Source organism: Anser cygnoides, chromosome 2 (assembly GCF_040182565.1).
Source record: "Anser cygnoides isolate HZ-2024a breed goose chromosome 2, Taihu_goose_T2T_genome, whole genome shotgun sequence".
Lineage (NCBI taxonomy): Eukaryota > Metazoa > Chordata > Aves > Anseriformes > Anatidae > Anser > Anser cygnoides.
In genome coordinates this window covers 87,773,413-87,790,728 of record NC_089874.1, presented here as the reverse complement: position 1 = coordinate 87,790,728, position 17,316 = coordinate 87,773,413, and the positions used below count along the sequence as shown (strand labels likewise).

At 36.5% G+C, this 17,316-nt stretch overlaps 1 protein-coding gene across 6 annotated transcripts in view; it reads right to left on the bottom strand.

Annotated features, from left to right (window-relative positions):
* The window catches only part of SEMA5A (semaphorin 5A), a 336,661-nt gene that overhangs the window by 131,102 nt on the left and 188,243 nt on the right, over positions 1 to 17,316 (bottom strand). For all 6 annotated transcript variants that reach the window (XM_048076435.2, XM_013182023.3, XM_013182027.3 and 3 more), the window contains exons 7-8: positions 14,042 to 14,140; positions 12,862 to 13,075 (exon numbers count right to left, since the gene is read on the bottom strand). In XM_048076435.2, coding sequence (XP_047932392.1) covers positions 12,862 to 13,075; positions 14,042 to 14,140 — 313 coding nt within the window. The remainder of the gene's footprint in view (positions 1 to 12,861; positions 13,076 to 14,041; positions 14,141 to 17,316) is intronic.

Below are 17,316 nucleotides of genomic sequence, written 5' to 3'. Positions count from 1 at the left end.
CCCAAAAGTTTAATAAGTGAACATTTGACAGTGTTATCATACTGAAGAAAAAAAAAAAAGGCAAAAAAAAAGCAAAAAAAAAAAAAAAAAAGCCGATGCAATTGAATCTAAACATTTTGCAGGAACATCTCTAACCTGTCAAAACTTTTAAGGAGAACTTGAAGGGCAAGAAAGCCAGCATTTCCATGCAACAGTTCAAACCCTGTCAGACAACTCTTCTCCAAAGACAGCTCAGCCCACAGTTTACAGATCTTTTTGTGCTGCTTCCCTCTCTATCTGCTGTGCTGATAGTCTCCAAAGCAGCTTTTCTGGCAGCAATGGTCATCACCTCCCTTGGATGTTTGAAGCTGAGCAGATATTTGAAGCTCTCCCACTCCTCCCTATAACTTTTACTCGTTATCCTATTCAGCACTTCCTTGAGAGTCTGTTACACAACACATTTTCCCCAGACTCCGATCTGTACACTGCACCCAAACAGTTTTGAGGTGAACTTGTTGGTATCTTGAGCTCTCATAAGTTACACAGCACCAGTGTATTTATATCTTAAAAGCCAAAGGCAAAATAGTTTGACAGGACTTGTGATGGCAATAAATGTAAAATTGGATTGACAATATATGAAGAGCTACACTCCTAGTTACCTTTTTCCCTATTAGAACCTTGCCTCTTCATTCTACGTGTGTAAAATTTTCATTACCCTAAGATTTTGCTTTAAAGATTTCAACAACCTTTAAACTTCATTATTAGAGTTTATATTTGTGTAGAAATAATTATTAGTTTCTCATGAGCTCTCACTCTTTAACTATACCCATGTAATATACTATTACACTTACACACACTAAACACTGAAAACAATAAGCTGAAACAAAGGTCTTACTTTTTAGTTTTCTTAATCTTTTTTCTCTAATAATATGGATTTGTTGAAGACTTAACAGAGTAGAATGGAATATAAGATCTAATTACAAGTATTAATGTTGAAGTAACAAAAATATGTTGCTAAAAATCACAAAATTGTATACTATCACACTCTAGACAGGTTAGACAGTTTTGGCAGACATTAAATAGTGAATAAATATATAACCACAGATATTTTGCATGAAAGCTTTTGTTGTTGTTGTTGTTGTTTTAAAATAAACCCCAATCATGATGTTTCATTCATTCTCAAAACATATCACATTTTCAACTGTATTGAGCAAACTTGTATTTATTTAATTAAAGCATGCTAGAAACAAAATATTTTTAGGAATACGAGGAAAAAAAAAAAAGAGATAAAAGAACCTACTCTCTCATTTGCCAACCTCAGTTTATATCCATACCACACCTTGCCACTGTTCTCTTAATCCGTAATGCATGTTACTTTCTTCCCTCACTCTGCACAATAACCGTTTAGATTATTCTTATTCCCATGGAAGGAACTCCACAGGAGAAAAAGCATTCACTAGTTGCAGTGTAACTTGGGTTATTTGTCCACTATATTAATGTATTAAAGCAATATCCACTAACATTATATGATAAAAAACAGTACAACCAAAATAGCAAGAAAAAGTAAAATTTTCCATCTGTGTTTGACTTTTTGTAGCCTGTAACCCTGCTTGCTCTTTAAAATTTTCTGAAAAATATCTTGATTGATATAAAAAGATTCTATTTATTGGGCAAATGCTCAACATCAATTTTATCCACCTACAAAAACATCCTGTAGAACTCTTAAACATAGAGGTGGTGCCTTGCAATCAGGCCTTACGATGATGCTTCTCAAGGGGAGACCACTGGCATAAAAAGGTCTCTGCATTAGAACAACAAGAACTCGCTACTGGGCCAAAAACACTAATGGAAACTCTCAAAGTTAGAATAATGAATTACTGATGAACTGCCCATGAACTGTAGAAATAAACATAATATGAAATGCATTCAGAAATGTTTTTTAAGGTTCTTGAAAAATCCATGTCAATTTGTCATGAGACTATTTTAAAGTTGCACTGATAATCATGGTACATATATAAATAAAAACTAGTACTCACATTTCAAGGATTCAAAACTGAGAAACAGTCCATAATCTGCAAACACCTGTGCATATACTTTACTGATTATGAAATGATGAAAATGTGACTTGCTCTTGAAACTTGTGAAAACTGAATAATCTCAGAGCTACCTTGGAATTCGGTGGATGTGGAGGGATTATCATGTCAAACTTTTTATCTCATTTTCTCTTTGTGAAAAGTGAACTGAATCACTTGAAAGGTTCAAAGGAAAAGGGAGATTCTTGTCTAGGAAAAAATAATTTATAGGTTTACAGATATTCTGCTGTGAAATGTTATTTGTTGACATGAAGGACTTCTTACAAAGGCTTTCAATAGACAAGTTGAAATAACTTTTTTTTTTTTTTTTTCCCTGCTGAATTTGCCTGTAGTTCTGGAAGGGTAAATGCATTTTTTTTTTTTTTTTTTGTGAATGAAAAGATTACTATAACAAGTGTAAGGATTCTGGTATGTGACAGGATACAGCTGTTATGGATCAACATGAGACTGTCAATCTGTAATAATGTCATGACTATTGTAAATGACAGTTTTTTACATACATATATATATATTCAGTTTATGGATGTGTCAGGTTTATTAAACTTTCACAAATCAAATGGAACCAATGGAATCAGGAAAGAAAGAAAATGAGTTTGTCAACATGACATAACAAAGATCTCCAGCGTACTACATGGAGCAATGCTGCACAGATACTCAAGTCCACATACTGAAGGCACTACAGTGCTAGTTAGTGCTGCCTCCAGGCAAACAGGGCTGTAGCATGCTACTTCTGAAGACTGCTAACTCAGCACAAAGTCTGGGAATGTCTATAGCTTCTTTCTTAAAGCTGCATGACTCTCTCCAACAAGGACTTTTCCCTACAGACTCTTCTAAGTTGTTGTAAAAAGATGACTGAACCATACAAAGTTCAGATAGTGCTTCAATCAGAAATAATGTATTTGTTTTTCCAAAGACTGGAGACAAACCTATATATCCCAGGGAGCACGGTCTCAGCACTTAACAAAAAGGCATTTACTAAGAAGAGGCAATTCTTCCCTTTAGATAATTTTCTCTTTCCACCCATGCTGGGAACTCAGAGACCAAGCCTATACTCACTGGTTTCACACTGATGCTTCCTGACAGTGCAGACTGCTCCTGTAGGGACTGGCTGCAGCGCTGCCACCCAACACACGCTGACGTTGCAGCCCAGAGAACAGCATCCTTGTAGCACAAAAGCAAGGATATGCTGCACACCTTGGGAGGCAGCACAAGGACAGACTGGGAGACTCAAGAGTGTAAAGAGCTGGGGGACTAGGGAGGGCCAGAGGATATATATGCACAAACGTGTATGTACACACAAACATATATGCATAGAAAATGCATATATATTTGTCTGTTTGCCTTTGTACGGAGAACATTTGTGTGGCCAAAGCTCAATTAGAGTTGAAGCTGGCCACTACTGTGGGGGACAATAAAAAGTTTTTTGCTTTTTGTTTTTAAATATGTTAACAGCAAAAGGAGGACCAGAGACAATATTGGTCCATTACTTGATTAGGATGGTCACCTCGCAAACAGGGACATAGACAAAGCAGAGATGTTTAATGCCTCCTTCACCTTCATCTTCAACACTGATGATGAGCTCTGGGACCCCAGATGCCCTGACTTGGAGAACCATGACTGTGGAGAGAATGATAAACTCCCAGCCAACCCTGAACTTGTGCGAGATTTGCTGCTCCACCTGGATGCATATATGTCTATGAAGCCTGATGGGATTCATCCCAGGGTACTCAGAGAGCTGGCTGATGTCATCACAAGACCTCCCTCAATTATTTTTCAACTGTCATGAGAATCTGGAGTGGTTCCAGTTGACTGGAAGCTCACAAACGTCATTCCAATTTTAAAGAAGGGTAATAAAGAAGACCCTGGTAATTACAGGCCTGTCAGTCTCACTTTAGCGCCTGGTAAAATTATGGAGAAAATTATCCTGGGAGTTATTGAAAAATCCATGAAGGACAATGTGGTCATTGGTCATAGCCAACACAGGTTCACGAGGGGAAGGTCCTGCTTAACGAACTTAAATTCCTTTCATGAGAAAGTTACCCATCTATTTGACCAAGAGAAGCCAGTTGATGTAATCTTTTTGGATTTCAGTCAAGTTTTTGATACTGTTTCGCACTGTATACTTCTGGACAAAATGGATATAGCATACAGCTAGATAAAAACTTAATACCATGGGTGAACAATTGGCTGATGGTTTGGTCTCAAAGTATTGGTCTCAAAGTATTTGGTCTCAAAGTAGTCCAAGAAGCACTTGGACAACACTCTTGGATGTATGGTTTGATTTTTGGATGGTCCTGTGGTGAGTCAGGAGTTGGACTTGATGATCCTTGTAGGTCCCTTCCAACTCGGAATATTCTATGATTCTATAATATTTTCAAAATCTTAGAAATCTTAACACTGGTCTAATGCTGAATGACATCCGTTTGGACCTTGTTAGTTGACCTCACTAGATCAATGAATCACACCCTCATGCTGTTGGTCTCTTATATTCAGCAAAATACTTAATAGCATTAAATTCTAAGAATATGTCTTTGTGGTTTATTTTTTTGTTTGTTTTGCTTCGCCCCCCCCCCCCCCCCCCCCAAACACACACAGTTCAACTTGTAGTTAGAAAAGCTCTTCAAAATGAAAGTGAAAATAATGGAAAGAATTTAAGCTCCAAATGTGCTAGTTGACTTTTTTTTTTCCACCTTACTAACATAATTAATGAAGTACATTTCCTATTTGCATTCTGCCATCTCAGTATTTCTTTTTTAAGTATATTCATTCAGTGTAACACTCTGCAGCTGTTGGAAGAGTATAGATCTTACATTAGGCTGCCCCAGGCATTGCTTCTTGTTTAAGGACAAATCTTAATCCTAGAGTAAAAATTTCCTGCAGTGTTAAACTCCTGCAAAGTAATATATAACCTGTAGTCATCATAGTTACCCTCATGAGCTGAAATGGAAAATGTTAAGTCCCAGCATAAAACTGGTGGAAATCATTGCTTATTAGTAGCTGTTTTTCGTCTTTCATAATCATCAAGGACACACGCTTAAAATACTCGTCTGTCATACCATAGTTGGCTACCAGTCTATTTGAACTATTATTTCTTCTGCAATGCCTCAACTCTCCATGTTTGTTTTTGTTTTGTTTTGTTTTGTTTTTATACTCTTTTCCTTTTGTTTAATTGAAGGCTTTATGGGTATGGAAGAGCAAGGACTGCAAAATACAGTAAAAATGAGTATAACGGATATTTTTTCCAATCTTCTTTTATATTGCTGATAGATTTTATAATACAATTCACTGTAATCATAAAAGTGGATGCACTTATTAGACATCATATTTTACTGATGTACTCTAATAATTTCTGAAATGCCATTATTACTTTTCCAAAAAATAGTTTTCAAATACAATATTACGAAAAAAAAATCTTTTATTATTTGTTATTTCAAATAAATCTGCTTCATTTTCAAGGTAAACTGTTCCATATAGAGCATAATATTTTGTAATTTATTACATCATTAGCTGATGCAAATTTGCTGGTGATAAACTCAGTGACAGAAACTATTCTCTACTCTGATCTAGTACCTACTTAAGTCCTGGAGATTCCTATCTGAACTTCAGTGGATTTTTGGTCTCCTATATTTACTGGATAGGTGAATAGCAGGATATTAGGAAAACGAGGGGGATGGGGAGCACAAAGAGTGAGAATATAGATGACTGCCTTAATTCACTCAGAATCTCTAGAGGTTTGGTCTGTACGGATCTATCAACAAACTGCAGAAGGTTGGATGCTTACTTAAAACTCCAAACATTTTTAAAGCCATTTCTTCTTTCTTTTTTTTCCTCACATCCAGTTTTGCAAAGAAGGAGCCAATCAAAGGGCTTTCTCTGCAGATTTGGGCCTCTTTACTGTTTTCCTTTTTTCCTTAAGAAAATGGAAATTGGAGTTCACTTTAATAATCATCCCCTTCTCCATTCACTGTTAGACTCAATATGTCGGCTACTGAAATTCTATTTCTGCCTCCAATATTTCTGTCCTCCTCCTTTCTTTGGTGAATGCTGTTTTTTTATGTGTTCTTGTTTCCCAAAGTTCATCCCTTTTTCTCTCTTTCCCTCACTGAGATGTTTTTCAGTTTTAATTTCTTCCATTCTCTATTGCTCACTGTGTACTATTGTTTTCTGCAGCATTAATGAGGCTGATGCTTCTGCCACACAACCTCGCAGCAGGGCTGGGCACAGATGATCTGCTTGCAGGGATGCCTTTTTTTCTTTTTAGTATAGCCCCCTCCAACTGGCACCCAACACGAGTTGACATGATCAGCCTAGATATAAAAGAGCAGGCTTTGCCCTCTCTAGCCTCACAGTCTTTCAATAACGAAAAGGTGGACCTTGCTGCTTCACCTGAGATAGACAAGAAGGAAAAATCACACCTTCATGGGAAGTGATGCCTGTCTCTACTGTTTTAGATAGGTGAGGAAGCGGCATGAGGGTGCTTTGTGATAACAGTCTGGCCTAGGACAAAGGAGGTCAGCAGAGGTACCTCCATCTTGTGTCACCTTACCTCTTTTCTACTCTGTTATTGCCATTTAGGGGAAGATATACAGCTCTGAAAGGAAAAAACACAGAACAACTGCTCAATTTTTGCTTCTGGTAGCAGCTCCAGTAGAGAATCCTAAGGATGTCTTTCAAAATCACTAGGTATTTTCACACTATTTTAGGATACTGGCAAAAAGAATGATGAACAGAAAGAATCAGAATGAACTGTATGGGTAGCATAACCAAAGAAAAGTAATTATTAATCTTCTTGCGAAATAAACAACAACTGGTAGCATATGCTTTGACTATTTTCAGTCAGGCCTCATACCTGAAAACTGAAGAGTAAGCTGCACATCTGAAGAAACCAGTGTTTTTGAGTTATGTTATGTATTGCATAATAAGTAAAGCTTGTTTCAGGAAATTACAAGGCTTTTCACTAAAAACAAACAAACAAAAAATGAGTAATTATACCCATTTCTATTGATGCTTAGAAGCAAAAGTGATAGGATTATTTTTGTTCTTAGCTCATAATTTTTCTCCACATATCCTTCTAGCAACAAGAGTTATAATAGAAGTGAACAAACAAACAATAATCAGAATGGATTTAGAGCTGTATTAAACCCCTTTTATCAGCTATCTGTGAGAATTTTGTTTTTGTTATTACTTGTGAAAACTAAATTAAGAAGAATAAATTAAGACCAGATTAAGAAACTTTCTATTAAGCAAAATATTAAAAAAAAAAAACTCAAAAGAACTATTTTCAGGGTATCTAATAACCAAGCAGCAAGAGGGAAAAGCGATAATATTGTGTCTACCAGCAGAATAGCACAACCCAAACATTCCTATACTCTTCTCAGCTGGAAAGGTTTATAATCTGTGTAAGATTTTATTTTTTCTGTTTTGGGGTCACAAATGATATTAAATTGCATTTTAATCATCTCTGGTCTGCCCACTGATGAAGTGACTAGGCATTTAGAACAAGTTTGTATTTACTTAATAGGTTCCAAGAGCATCTATCATTACATATCTAGGATAAAGAAAACTACTACAATGCATTTCAAGACAGTTAGAGACCCAAGCAGCCTGAATATGCAATTTCAAACCAAGGCATTTTGCAAAGAATGAAACCAATGTCCCAGTGTTTTGCCATGTGATAAAACAAAGGGATTGACTGGGATTTCAATTTTTTGTTTAATCTGTTTTGTCCTCTTATTGGCTAAACAAAGCCATTATAAAACAGACATTATAGACTAAACTAAACCTTCACAATGAGGCATCAAATCAAACATGATTTGAGGAGGTGAATTGAAAGGAGAAATACCTTTACTAATTGTAAATGCTGCACTACAAAAACAAAAAATCTCCCTAGTCTAAGCAGTGGAGGCTTTTCCTTGTCAATCTGAACACATGCAGTTTGTGGACTTCAAGCATAACTATTCCATTTACCTTTATCCTCTAGACCAAATGATTATAAATTCTGCCCCTGCTGCACTGCATGGATCAACCCTAAAGCAAAGCCCAATTAGAAGCACAATGTAACAGTAAACTCTGGATATGATTTAAGCTCTGTTTTATGCTGAGAGTTTAAAGAGACTCAAATAAACAGCATGTCAGCTGTAAATCAAGCTGTATTTTTTTTTCTTAATGAAAGATTTAATTTATTTACTTTCATTTAATAATGTCCTAAGCAGACTGCTAAGGCAGACTATTCTTTTTATGAAATACTACTAAGGTGATTTTAAAATGTTCTAGCAACATGCTGCCCCTTACTGACCTGAGCAGTTGGCTGAAGCTCAAGGTCTTGCTGATTGCATTGGTCAGGAGAAGAAATCAATGGAAGAACTGTCTGCTTTAGATATAATGCTTGATGTGTGCTATTTGACCTCAAATCATTTCTCTCAAGCACGGAAGTACTTGAATACAGACTCGGAGAGAAAGAGAAATGAGAGTAGGTGGCAAAACAACACATCGTAAAGAGTAAGATACTGGTGAGCAGCCTTTCTACTTTCTTCAATGGTTTGTCCATGTACATATACACATGTGAGTAACTCCAAGAACTGTTTTCTGTTGTTGTTGTTGTTTGCATTTTTTTTTTGCCTACATGTGAAAAGAGAAGACCAAAGTAGGAAAATATTAAAGGGAGAGGTGTGTTCTCTGTTTAAAAGCTCCAAGCTTACTGTCCTGCAGCCAGCTGGTCTGTTGGGATGGGAGTGTAATGTTTTGCAGCAGTTCTAACTGTTCTGGGTGATCAGGTTCATCTTGATTGAGAATAGTAACAGAGTTAAAGAGCACTAACAGGGCTGGTAAGAAAGGTGAGGATAACATGGGGTCTGTCTATTCACTATCAGCTAATAAATTCCTGGTGAGCAACATGATCTCTAGAACTGCTGGATTATGGTGAACTCTCAGGTCATGGCACCAAGATACTCTGGTTCTTCAATTATATCTCCTCATGGAGGTGAGCACAGTCTGCGTTATGATGATCATGGTCAAAAACCTGTACACTGCATAAGGCCAGCTGTACTTAGTGTTGTCAGGAAGACAGTAATAGGCTCTATGAGCAGAACGTTAATTTGTTTTTGTAGAAAAGGAGGGAAGATCTGAGATAAAAATCTCTCTCTGAATATGATCACCAGTTATAACAGACGTACGAGGAGCAGCTGAGATCACTTGGCCTGTTCAGTCTGGACAAGAAGAGGCTGAGGGGAGACCTCATCGCAGCCTACAGCTTCCTCACGAGGGGGAGTGGAGGGGCAGGGGCTGATCTGTTCACCTAAGTCACCAGTGATAGGAACTGCGGGAATGGTGTCAAGCTGAGGCAGGGGAGGTTTAGGCTAGACATCAGGAAGAGGTTCTTCATTGAGAGGGTGGTTGCACACTGGAACAGGCTCCCCAGGGAAGTAGTCACTGCACCAAGCCTGTCAGAGTTTAAGAAGCGATTGGACTGTGCACTTAGTCACATGGTCTAATATTTTGGGTAGACCTGTGCGGTGCCAGGAGTTGGACTCAATGATCCTTGTGGGTCCCTTCCAACTTGGGATATTATATGATTCTATGATTCTATAGTCAAGAGCTGAATATGTTACTACTCTTAATTCTAGAAGACAGAAAATTCGGTAACTGCCTCCAGATGCTTCTTTCCTCTTGCACTGAAGAAGACAAGACCATTTACACTCTAAAATTTTTCTAGAACTTTTAGAAAGTGGGCAGATATCTGCAACATTTGGTCAAGTGTTTTGTCTGCCATTAAAAATTGTCAGAACAGACAAAATTCCTGTGAGTCAAATCTCAAATATTTTCAGCAAGTTGTCTAGTGAACAAACAGCTTATTTGCAGACCCTCTAAGACAGCTCCCACAATAACTGTCTCCAGTCACCAACACAATCTTTGTGTTGACAGTGTTGCTATGCTATCCATCTACCCTTTTGGATCAGAGACCTTTGTACTCCATACACTGCAGTGTCACTGAACTTCAGTTTTTCCTTTCAGTTATACCCTCACAGTATATTCTTGTAACTGACTTTTACACATGGCCTGAATAATTCATATTTTTAAGCAAGCTACCCCAACTCCCTACCACCCCAGATAATTGAGTGCTGAGTGCATCAAGAAAATGATTATACAGAAATGAAATTTCACTGACTTCTCCACGCCCTACTAAGGCTAAGCACCTTATCAGAATGATGCTCAGTAACATATCCTGAAAATAACTTCCAACTTCCAATTCAACTGATGTGGATTGCTTCCAGACTTATGAATTCCAATAGAAGGCAGAACCTGATAATAAATATATGACTCTGGCTGAATCAGAAGGAATTGCGAGGCTGAGACAGGCCATCAACCTAAATTTGTCCTGTACGTGATATCTGTGGTTCCAGAAACTGAAATTTCAGCATGGTACACAGGACCTTGCCCTAGCCACTTTTCCCTTCCCACATTGTGTTTCCTGGTTCCTGTGATTGCATGCCTTCTGTCAATTAAGATTACGAACAAATTTTCTTCTATATTGAAGATTTGGAGCTTCCCATGTCAAGATCCTTTGCAGCAAGATACAGTGAATGTTGACAGCATAATCCCTAAAGGACAGCACAAAGGCCCGTCCCTTTGGCCTGACTGATGGCATTAAAAACCGCTAAGTGCACTATGAGAGAAGTGCACTAGCCATCAAAAGCAACACTGTCTTTATTGCCTAGTCATAAAACATGAAAGCAAGATAATCAGCTGTGCTTTAAAATACTGCTATAACCCCAGAAACAGTTCGAAATGGTCCAATATGAAATGCATAGTAGCAAATCTAAGTGAGAAAAGAGATCGCACCTCTGAGGGAAACATGGATGTAACAGAAAAATGCATTCAAATTGGAAATATTCACAGACACATGCATACGCACGCACACCCCTAAAACAAGGCTGAATTATAATAACTGTCAGCTAATGCTGCTGAACACATATTATGAATCATAGAATGGTATTGACTAGGAAGCTTCCATTCCAGTTGATAAAACTTCCTAACTTTTCTTGCAGGATTATCTATGTTACTTTCTCACTGAAAGAAGCAAATTCTTCACTTCAATCTAAGCACTGAAAACCTAATACAGTTCCTTGGCACGGAGGAGGCATATGAGCAGGCAAATTGACATAAAAACAGATGAATTCCCAACTTTTAGCTACTGCAGAAGACATTGCCTCTTCTCTTCACACAGGGCACTCAGATGCTTCCAGCCTTTTATTGGATTTGCTTGAATTGGCTCCAATTACAAAACTCATCTTGTTCTTCCTCCCCATAGATAAAAAACACACATTCCTGACAACTTAATGCCAAACAGTTTTGAGGCAGAAGAATGAGTTCTAACAGAGAATGTATAGGTGCAGCTGAAGCTTTTAATAGACAAAATGTAAATAGAGACAATCTGATTAATTGGAGCAGTTTTGGTGGGGAGTGGTGGGAATTTTACTGTGCCCTTCAGCATAGAACATTCAGTTAAACTGAAAACTCAGTGTGAACAATGTTTTCACTTTGACAGGAGCACCCAGGTGTGGCACAGCAATTAGCTTCAATACCATGTCTGTGTGTACAAATGCTGCCTGAACAGGGATATCTATACAACGAGTTCATTTTTCCTCTCATACCTCTTTTACACTACTATAATTCTGTTATGTTTCATGCAGTTTGGTTTTGTTAATTAATATTCTAAAATCAGATAATGTAACAAATCTCTCCAAGCTACCTCTGATGGCTTCTTTGCATAGGGAAAATACACCAAGCAAAGATGCACAATTCGGCATTCGGTTTATATGAGGACTGAAATATCTCAAATAAAGTCTGTCACTTGCAGCTGACGTAATGTTCTGAATCTGGAAGAGTTTATATATGCACTTAATTCTGAAGATGAATAATTCCATCATAACATGAAATGCACTGTGAGACTTGAGACTGATGGTTACTTACATATCATGAGTTATGAAAATTAATTTTGTTTTCCCTACTGGGACAAACATGGGCAAATTATAAAGTACATAATTTTATATTCTATGCTAAACAATAATTTTCATTTTAAAAGGACTGCATCTATTTTTTGTAATACATGCATTAATTGGCAAGTGGCCCTGTTACATCTCAGGAATACCTGTCAGTTTACAACTTCTCCCAGCTGGAAATCCTCATAAGGTGTTTAACATCGATGATACAGAAGTCACTGATACTATATTATTTTTATGATATGTGTTGCAGACTAGTCCCTTTTCTTTGGCTATAATAAGCTTCAAAAACGTTAGTTTGCCACCTAAGCAGCTTGAAAACACAACTATTTCTGCTTGTCAAGGCTGGGACTTGCAAGTGAAGGTAGGGAAATTCAGTCCATTCTAAACTGCTTATTTTCTGCCTTTGTTTTTTGAAGAACTCAAGAAAAGAATACTAAAGACAAGCTACTGCTCTTGGCCAACTCAGTTTTGCTAAGTAAGCACACGAGAGATAAAGTACATCTCACCCCCATGCCTGCAAACACAGCTTGAATATTTAAGCACACATCTACAAACAACAGCTATATTAATTACATGCCATTATAACTGTATTAAATTCAAAATTTATTATGAAAAAAATATATGTAAATTCAATGTATTATGAAAAATAATTTTAAAATTATAAAAAACAGTAGTCTAAAAAAATTTCAAATTCTCTGAATGGAATTTCAGCAATGGAATTTCAACAACATGAATTGGGAGAACATGGGTTAAGAAGCAGTTAAGTCTCATGGTTCATCAGTACTCACCATTCAGCCACTTGGAGTTGTACTGGGCAGTGCGGAGAGGAGGAAGGGCCCCCAGACTGCGATAAATGGCAGGATCCCTTCCTGGAAAATCCATGGCCGTAGCAGCATATAATTCCCCACTGGAAGTGAGAAGAGCTGTGGAGTTGTGCTGGGGACTATAAGGACAACGAGCCATGCCACTGATTTGATCATGTATCTCTGTCAAGTTACTTAACTGTAAAATAGTGAGAAAAAGGGATTAAAATGACCTGAACTTTGTCATTTTGGCCAAGTTGCATCAATCTGAGCAAAATCATATCATAAACACCAATTATCATCTTTGGTATTCTACAACACTAATGAGCTGACCTGTACATCTATCTGAAACTGTCTCATAGAGGTTTTAATGTAATGTCTGATCTTGCTTCTGCACCTTTGGTGGGTAAAATATACAAGTTAATCATTAACCTAAAATGTCTGATATTAGAAACAACTCAAAAAGTAATTATCTATACACAGATTATTACTATGAAAAATAGATCTGATTGCCAGAATCCACTAAGGTATTCATCACAGCAATTGGTCAGATAGTAAAAAATCCTACGGTTATGTAGGTGTGTTCTAGAAAAGAATCTCACAGGAAAATGAGATTTTTTTAAAAAACTGAGCTTTCTAGCTCTGTAGAAATACCCCTCTGATTCAACAGCCCTAATATTTTCATCCGTGTAGCAAAGTGTGATGCTAATATGTTACTTGAAAATAAAGGTACGAAAGTTTTAAACATAACAAATGTGACAAGGAGTTTTTTATAGTTGTTCTGTGTATTTAAACACCTCTCCCCTTCTGAAATAAACAGTTCACTTAGTCCAAACAGTAACATTTTATTTTTTATTATATGACTATTATTGATCCTTTGACACTCATAAATTGCAGCTAGTGTTTTGTTTGTTTGTTTGTTTTTCAGAAATGGAATGATTTCTCAACAAAGATTTCTAGCTCTCACCAGTCAAAAATCACTACCACAGGTACTTGTCTTCTCTATAACTACCCATGCACAGTAGGCAGCCAAACTAACATTTTACATATCAGCTCTCCAACCCATATGCAAATAGTCTGGACACAACCACAGCATGCTCTGCCTATTAATAAGCTGTCTCAGAGCAGGGACTTAAGCTCGTCAGACAAAATCTTTAACTCATACCGTCCGATTGGTGCAAATAGGAGTGAATGCATTGGTTCCACAGGTAAAGAGATGGTTGCCTCCAACAAGAAGCACTCGAATATAGTTCTGGCATTCCTCCTGATATACAGAAAAGAAAGAATATATTCAATGCTTATGCACACCTGATGTGTTAGCAATACTAATACATAAAAATTTCCTAATAACAACACAAGCATCCATCAATCTTTGTGAAAGGACCTTAATATTAGAACAATAAAGCTCTTCAGTATCAAAAACTATTTCTGTGTGCACTTCAAAAGTTTAATTAAACTATTAATGCACTGCTGTTTCAAGAAATCAGATGCTGTTTTTGAAGACAGATCAGACAAAGGGAGGAAGTCAGGATTAATAACAGCTTGCCAATAAGAAGAGTATGTCCAAACTAGTAAAAATAAAATCATTGAGATGTCCAGACATGGATTTATCCCTACTAGTTTCATAACTTATGCGTGTTTGTGTTTTGTTTTGTTTTTTAATTATTATAAGCATCTACATTTCTGTCAATTTGAAGTTTCTCATGAAAACCTCCAAAATTTCATTATCTCAGTACACATACACTGACCCCTGAGGAATAATTTGACTTTTTTTTTTTTTTTTTACCCTATGAGAATGTGTAGATGCTTTATGATTTATTTCTCTCATTTCAGAAGCTAGGAACCAACAGCAATGTCTACCATTTATTCAGACAGAGAGCTTTTTTCTGCAATACTAAAGATCTCCCAGAAATGTATATTAGAAAGACTCAAACATTCATCCTGCAGAACTGAAGGAGGAATCAAATACAATGAAGAAAACCAACCGTATGCGTGGAGGGGAAATAAATAAATAAATATCCAGGATCTTTCCATGTGAGTACTTGGCTAAAATGCTTTTCCAGCATTCATTCACATGTAAAGCATTAAAAAACCTTGTGAAAATATAGCTATGAAATTCTAACATATTAAGGGAAATCATGCAAGTACATCCATGTAATGGTAACAGTGCAGAAGTCCCATTATCTGGTCCTATGGTTATATTAAGTATATTGCTTGTTTATCTTACAAATAGACTCTCATGTTGAAAGACTAATATAATTATGAATAAATTCATGAGGCACAAAATAAAGCAAGATGAAGCAAGATGGACAAAATACATTTAAGATTTCTGAATAATAATAATAATAAAACAAAAAAAACCATAAAACATCAGAAAACACATTCAAAACTAACCACATATCTTCAAAAAACGCACGTACAAAAGAAACTGCATTAGTCTCTCATGAAAACTTAGCTTTTAGAACCTTCTCTTTGAGCCTTAAGTGTAATTGTCAAACATTTTAAAACTAAGAGAAGATTCACGCTGGGTAAAAATACAATGTCTTTATCTTGAATTTACAAAGACTGTCATCTTAATACTCTTTCAAACAAACAGAAGTTAAAATGCAACCATATAACAGAGCCTGGCAGTGCAACAAGCCTTTTAAAGTGCAATTATTTCACTTCTGCTGCTGGGCAGTTTCCTTGATGCATGTTGTTCTAACTACACACACATTAAAAAAAAAGAAAAAGTTTTTTTTTTTTCTTGTTTTGTTTTTGTTTTCATTTGTTTGGTTTGGTTTTTGAAAGAGAGAGAATGAAGGATGTTCAGGGAGTTTCATATAAATTAACACAGTACTTTATTCTTTGGGCTGTTTCCATCTCGCCCTTTGCTGCAATTTATGGAATCTAAGTGTAGGAAAAATAAGTGGGTTCTGACATTACAGCCCATCCAACCTCTCCTCTTCATATTCCAGAACTCCCTGAAAAAGTGCCATTGACAAATTATTCGCATGCTGATCACCCACTCTTTTTGTTCAAAAATAATGTAATTTTTTAAAACTCTGACATTCCTGAGATTCACAAGATTCTTTTCTTTAATGTTCCCAAGTCCTGTGCAAACTTCACAAGCATCCACAGTGCAACAGGGCAAATAAGATATCTCAGAGCAAACTTTTGTTGGGTACATAGTACAACAAAATCAGAGCTGAAAAAGTGGCTTATACAATTGGTTATTTTCTTCATACAACAAATCCAAAATAATACAAAACAAAACATTAGTAATGAATAAAACAATCACCACCCAAAAACATATTGAAAAATGATTAAATTAAATTTGGTCAATTAAAATATTTAGAATCACTTTTCTAGCTCTGGAGTAAAAACTTTCACTTTCAAATCTGAAAAAAAAAAAAAAAAAGAGGTGTGTGTTATAGAAGCAGCGTTTGTGACTTTAAAATCAAAGGTGTTCCCCTCCCATTTTGGAGGATGGTGGTAGCTTTCATGGCCATCTTTTATGTAGACTTATTCTACATTTCATCTTTACTTCTTTGCCCATGTTTTCTTACTGCCCCATAAAAATACCTTTTAAAGAAAAAGAAATTAATTGAGCAAGTACTGTCTACTTTTATATCAGTATACCTTAAAGAAAACAGAGCTATTTGAAACAATTTAGCAGCCAAGCTACTACTTAATTTTAACACCTACTTGACAGTTTAAGGACAATCTGGCTACAGTTACTTATCCATTTGCCGCAATGTCTGTTGTATAGGCTAATATTTTAAATATATCCATTCTTATATTTTTAATACTTTTATAGAAAATTCATATGCTAATACATGCAACCATTACAATCTTAAATAAGCAAGCGGTAAGATGCTTGACTACATTGTTTTTAATCTCTTATTTTATTTTATTTTACTTTTTCCCTCATGTATTTGTATTTTTTCATTTATAAAAGTTCTTACCACAAGTGCCAGTTGAAATGGCCAAATTTATTCTCTTAATCATGTGTGGCACTTTAGACTTCTAAATGCTAACACATGCTGGCCACAAGGACATTATTTTGTCTGGCTCACTCTTGAAGCCACTAGTTATTTTAAGCAACTGCTTACATTGGTAGATAAATGTACGAAGTCTCAGTAACAAACATCAGCCTTCAAAAGTCAAGTGCGCATTACACTGTCAGATGTGACAGATGTCCCTGTATATTTTTCTCTCCAGCTCTTTTCCCTCATTGGCTCCTAAAGTATAAACCTCAGAACAACAACTACTGCTAACAGCTAGGGGCAAAAATTCCGTGCAGCTTCTTTCTCAATAACAACACCAAAGTTGCGTTTAACTGACCATTATCTCCAAACAGCTAGAGTTGCTTCAGGGTTCGAAGCTGGCTTCTGATTTCAGGGGACTCCATCAGCAAACTGACTTTGAGCTTTTCCGCCTGAACTCACTGCCCCCACA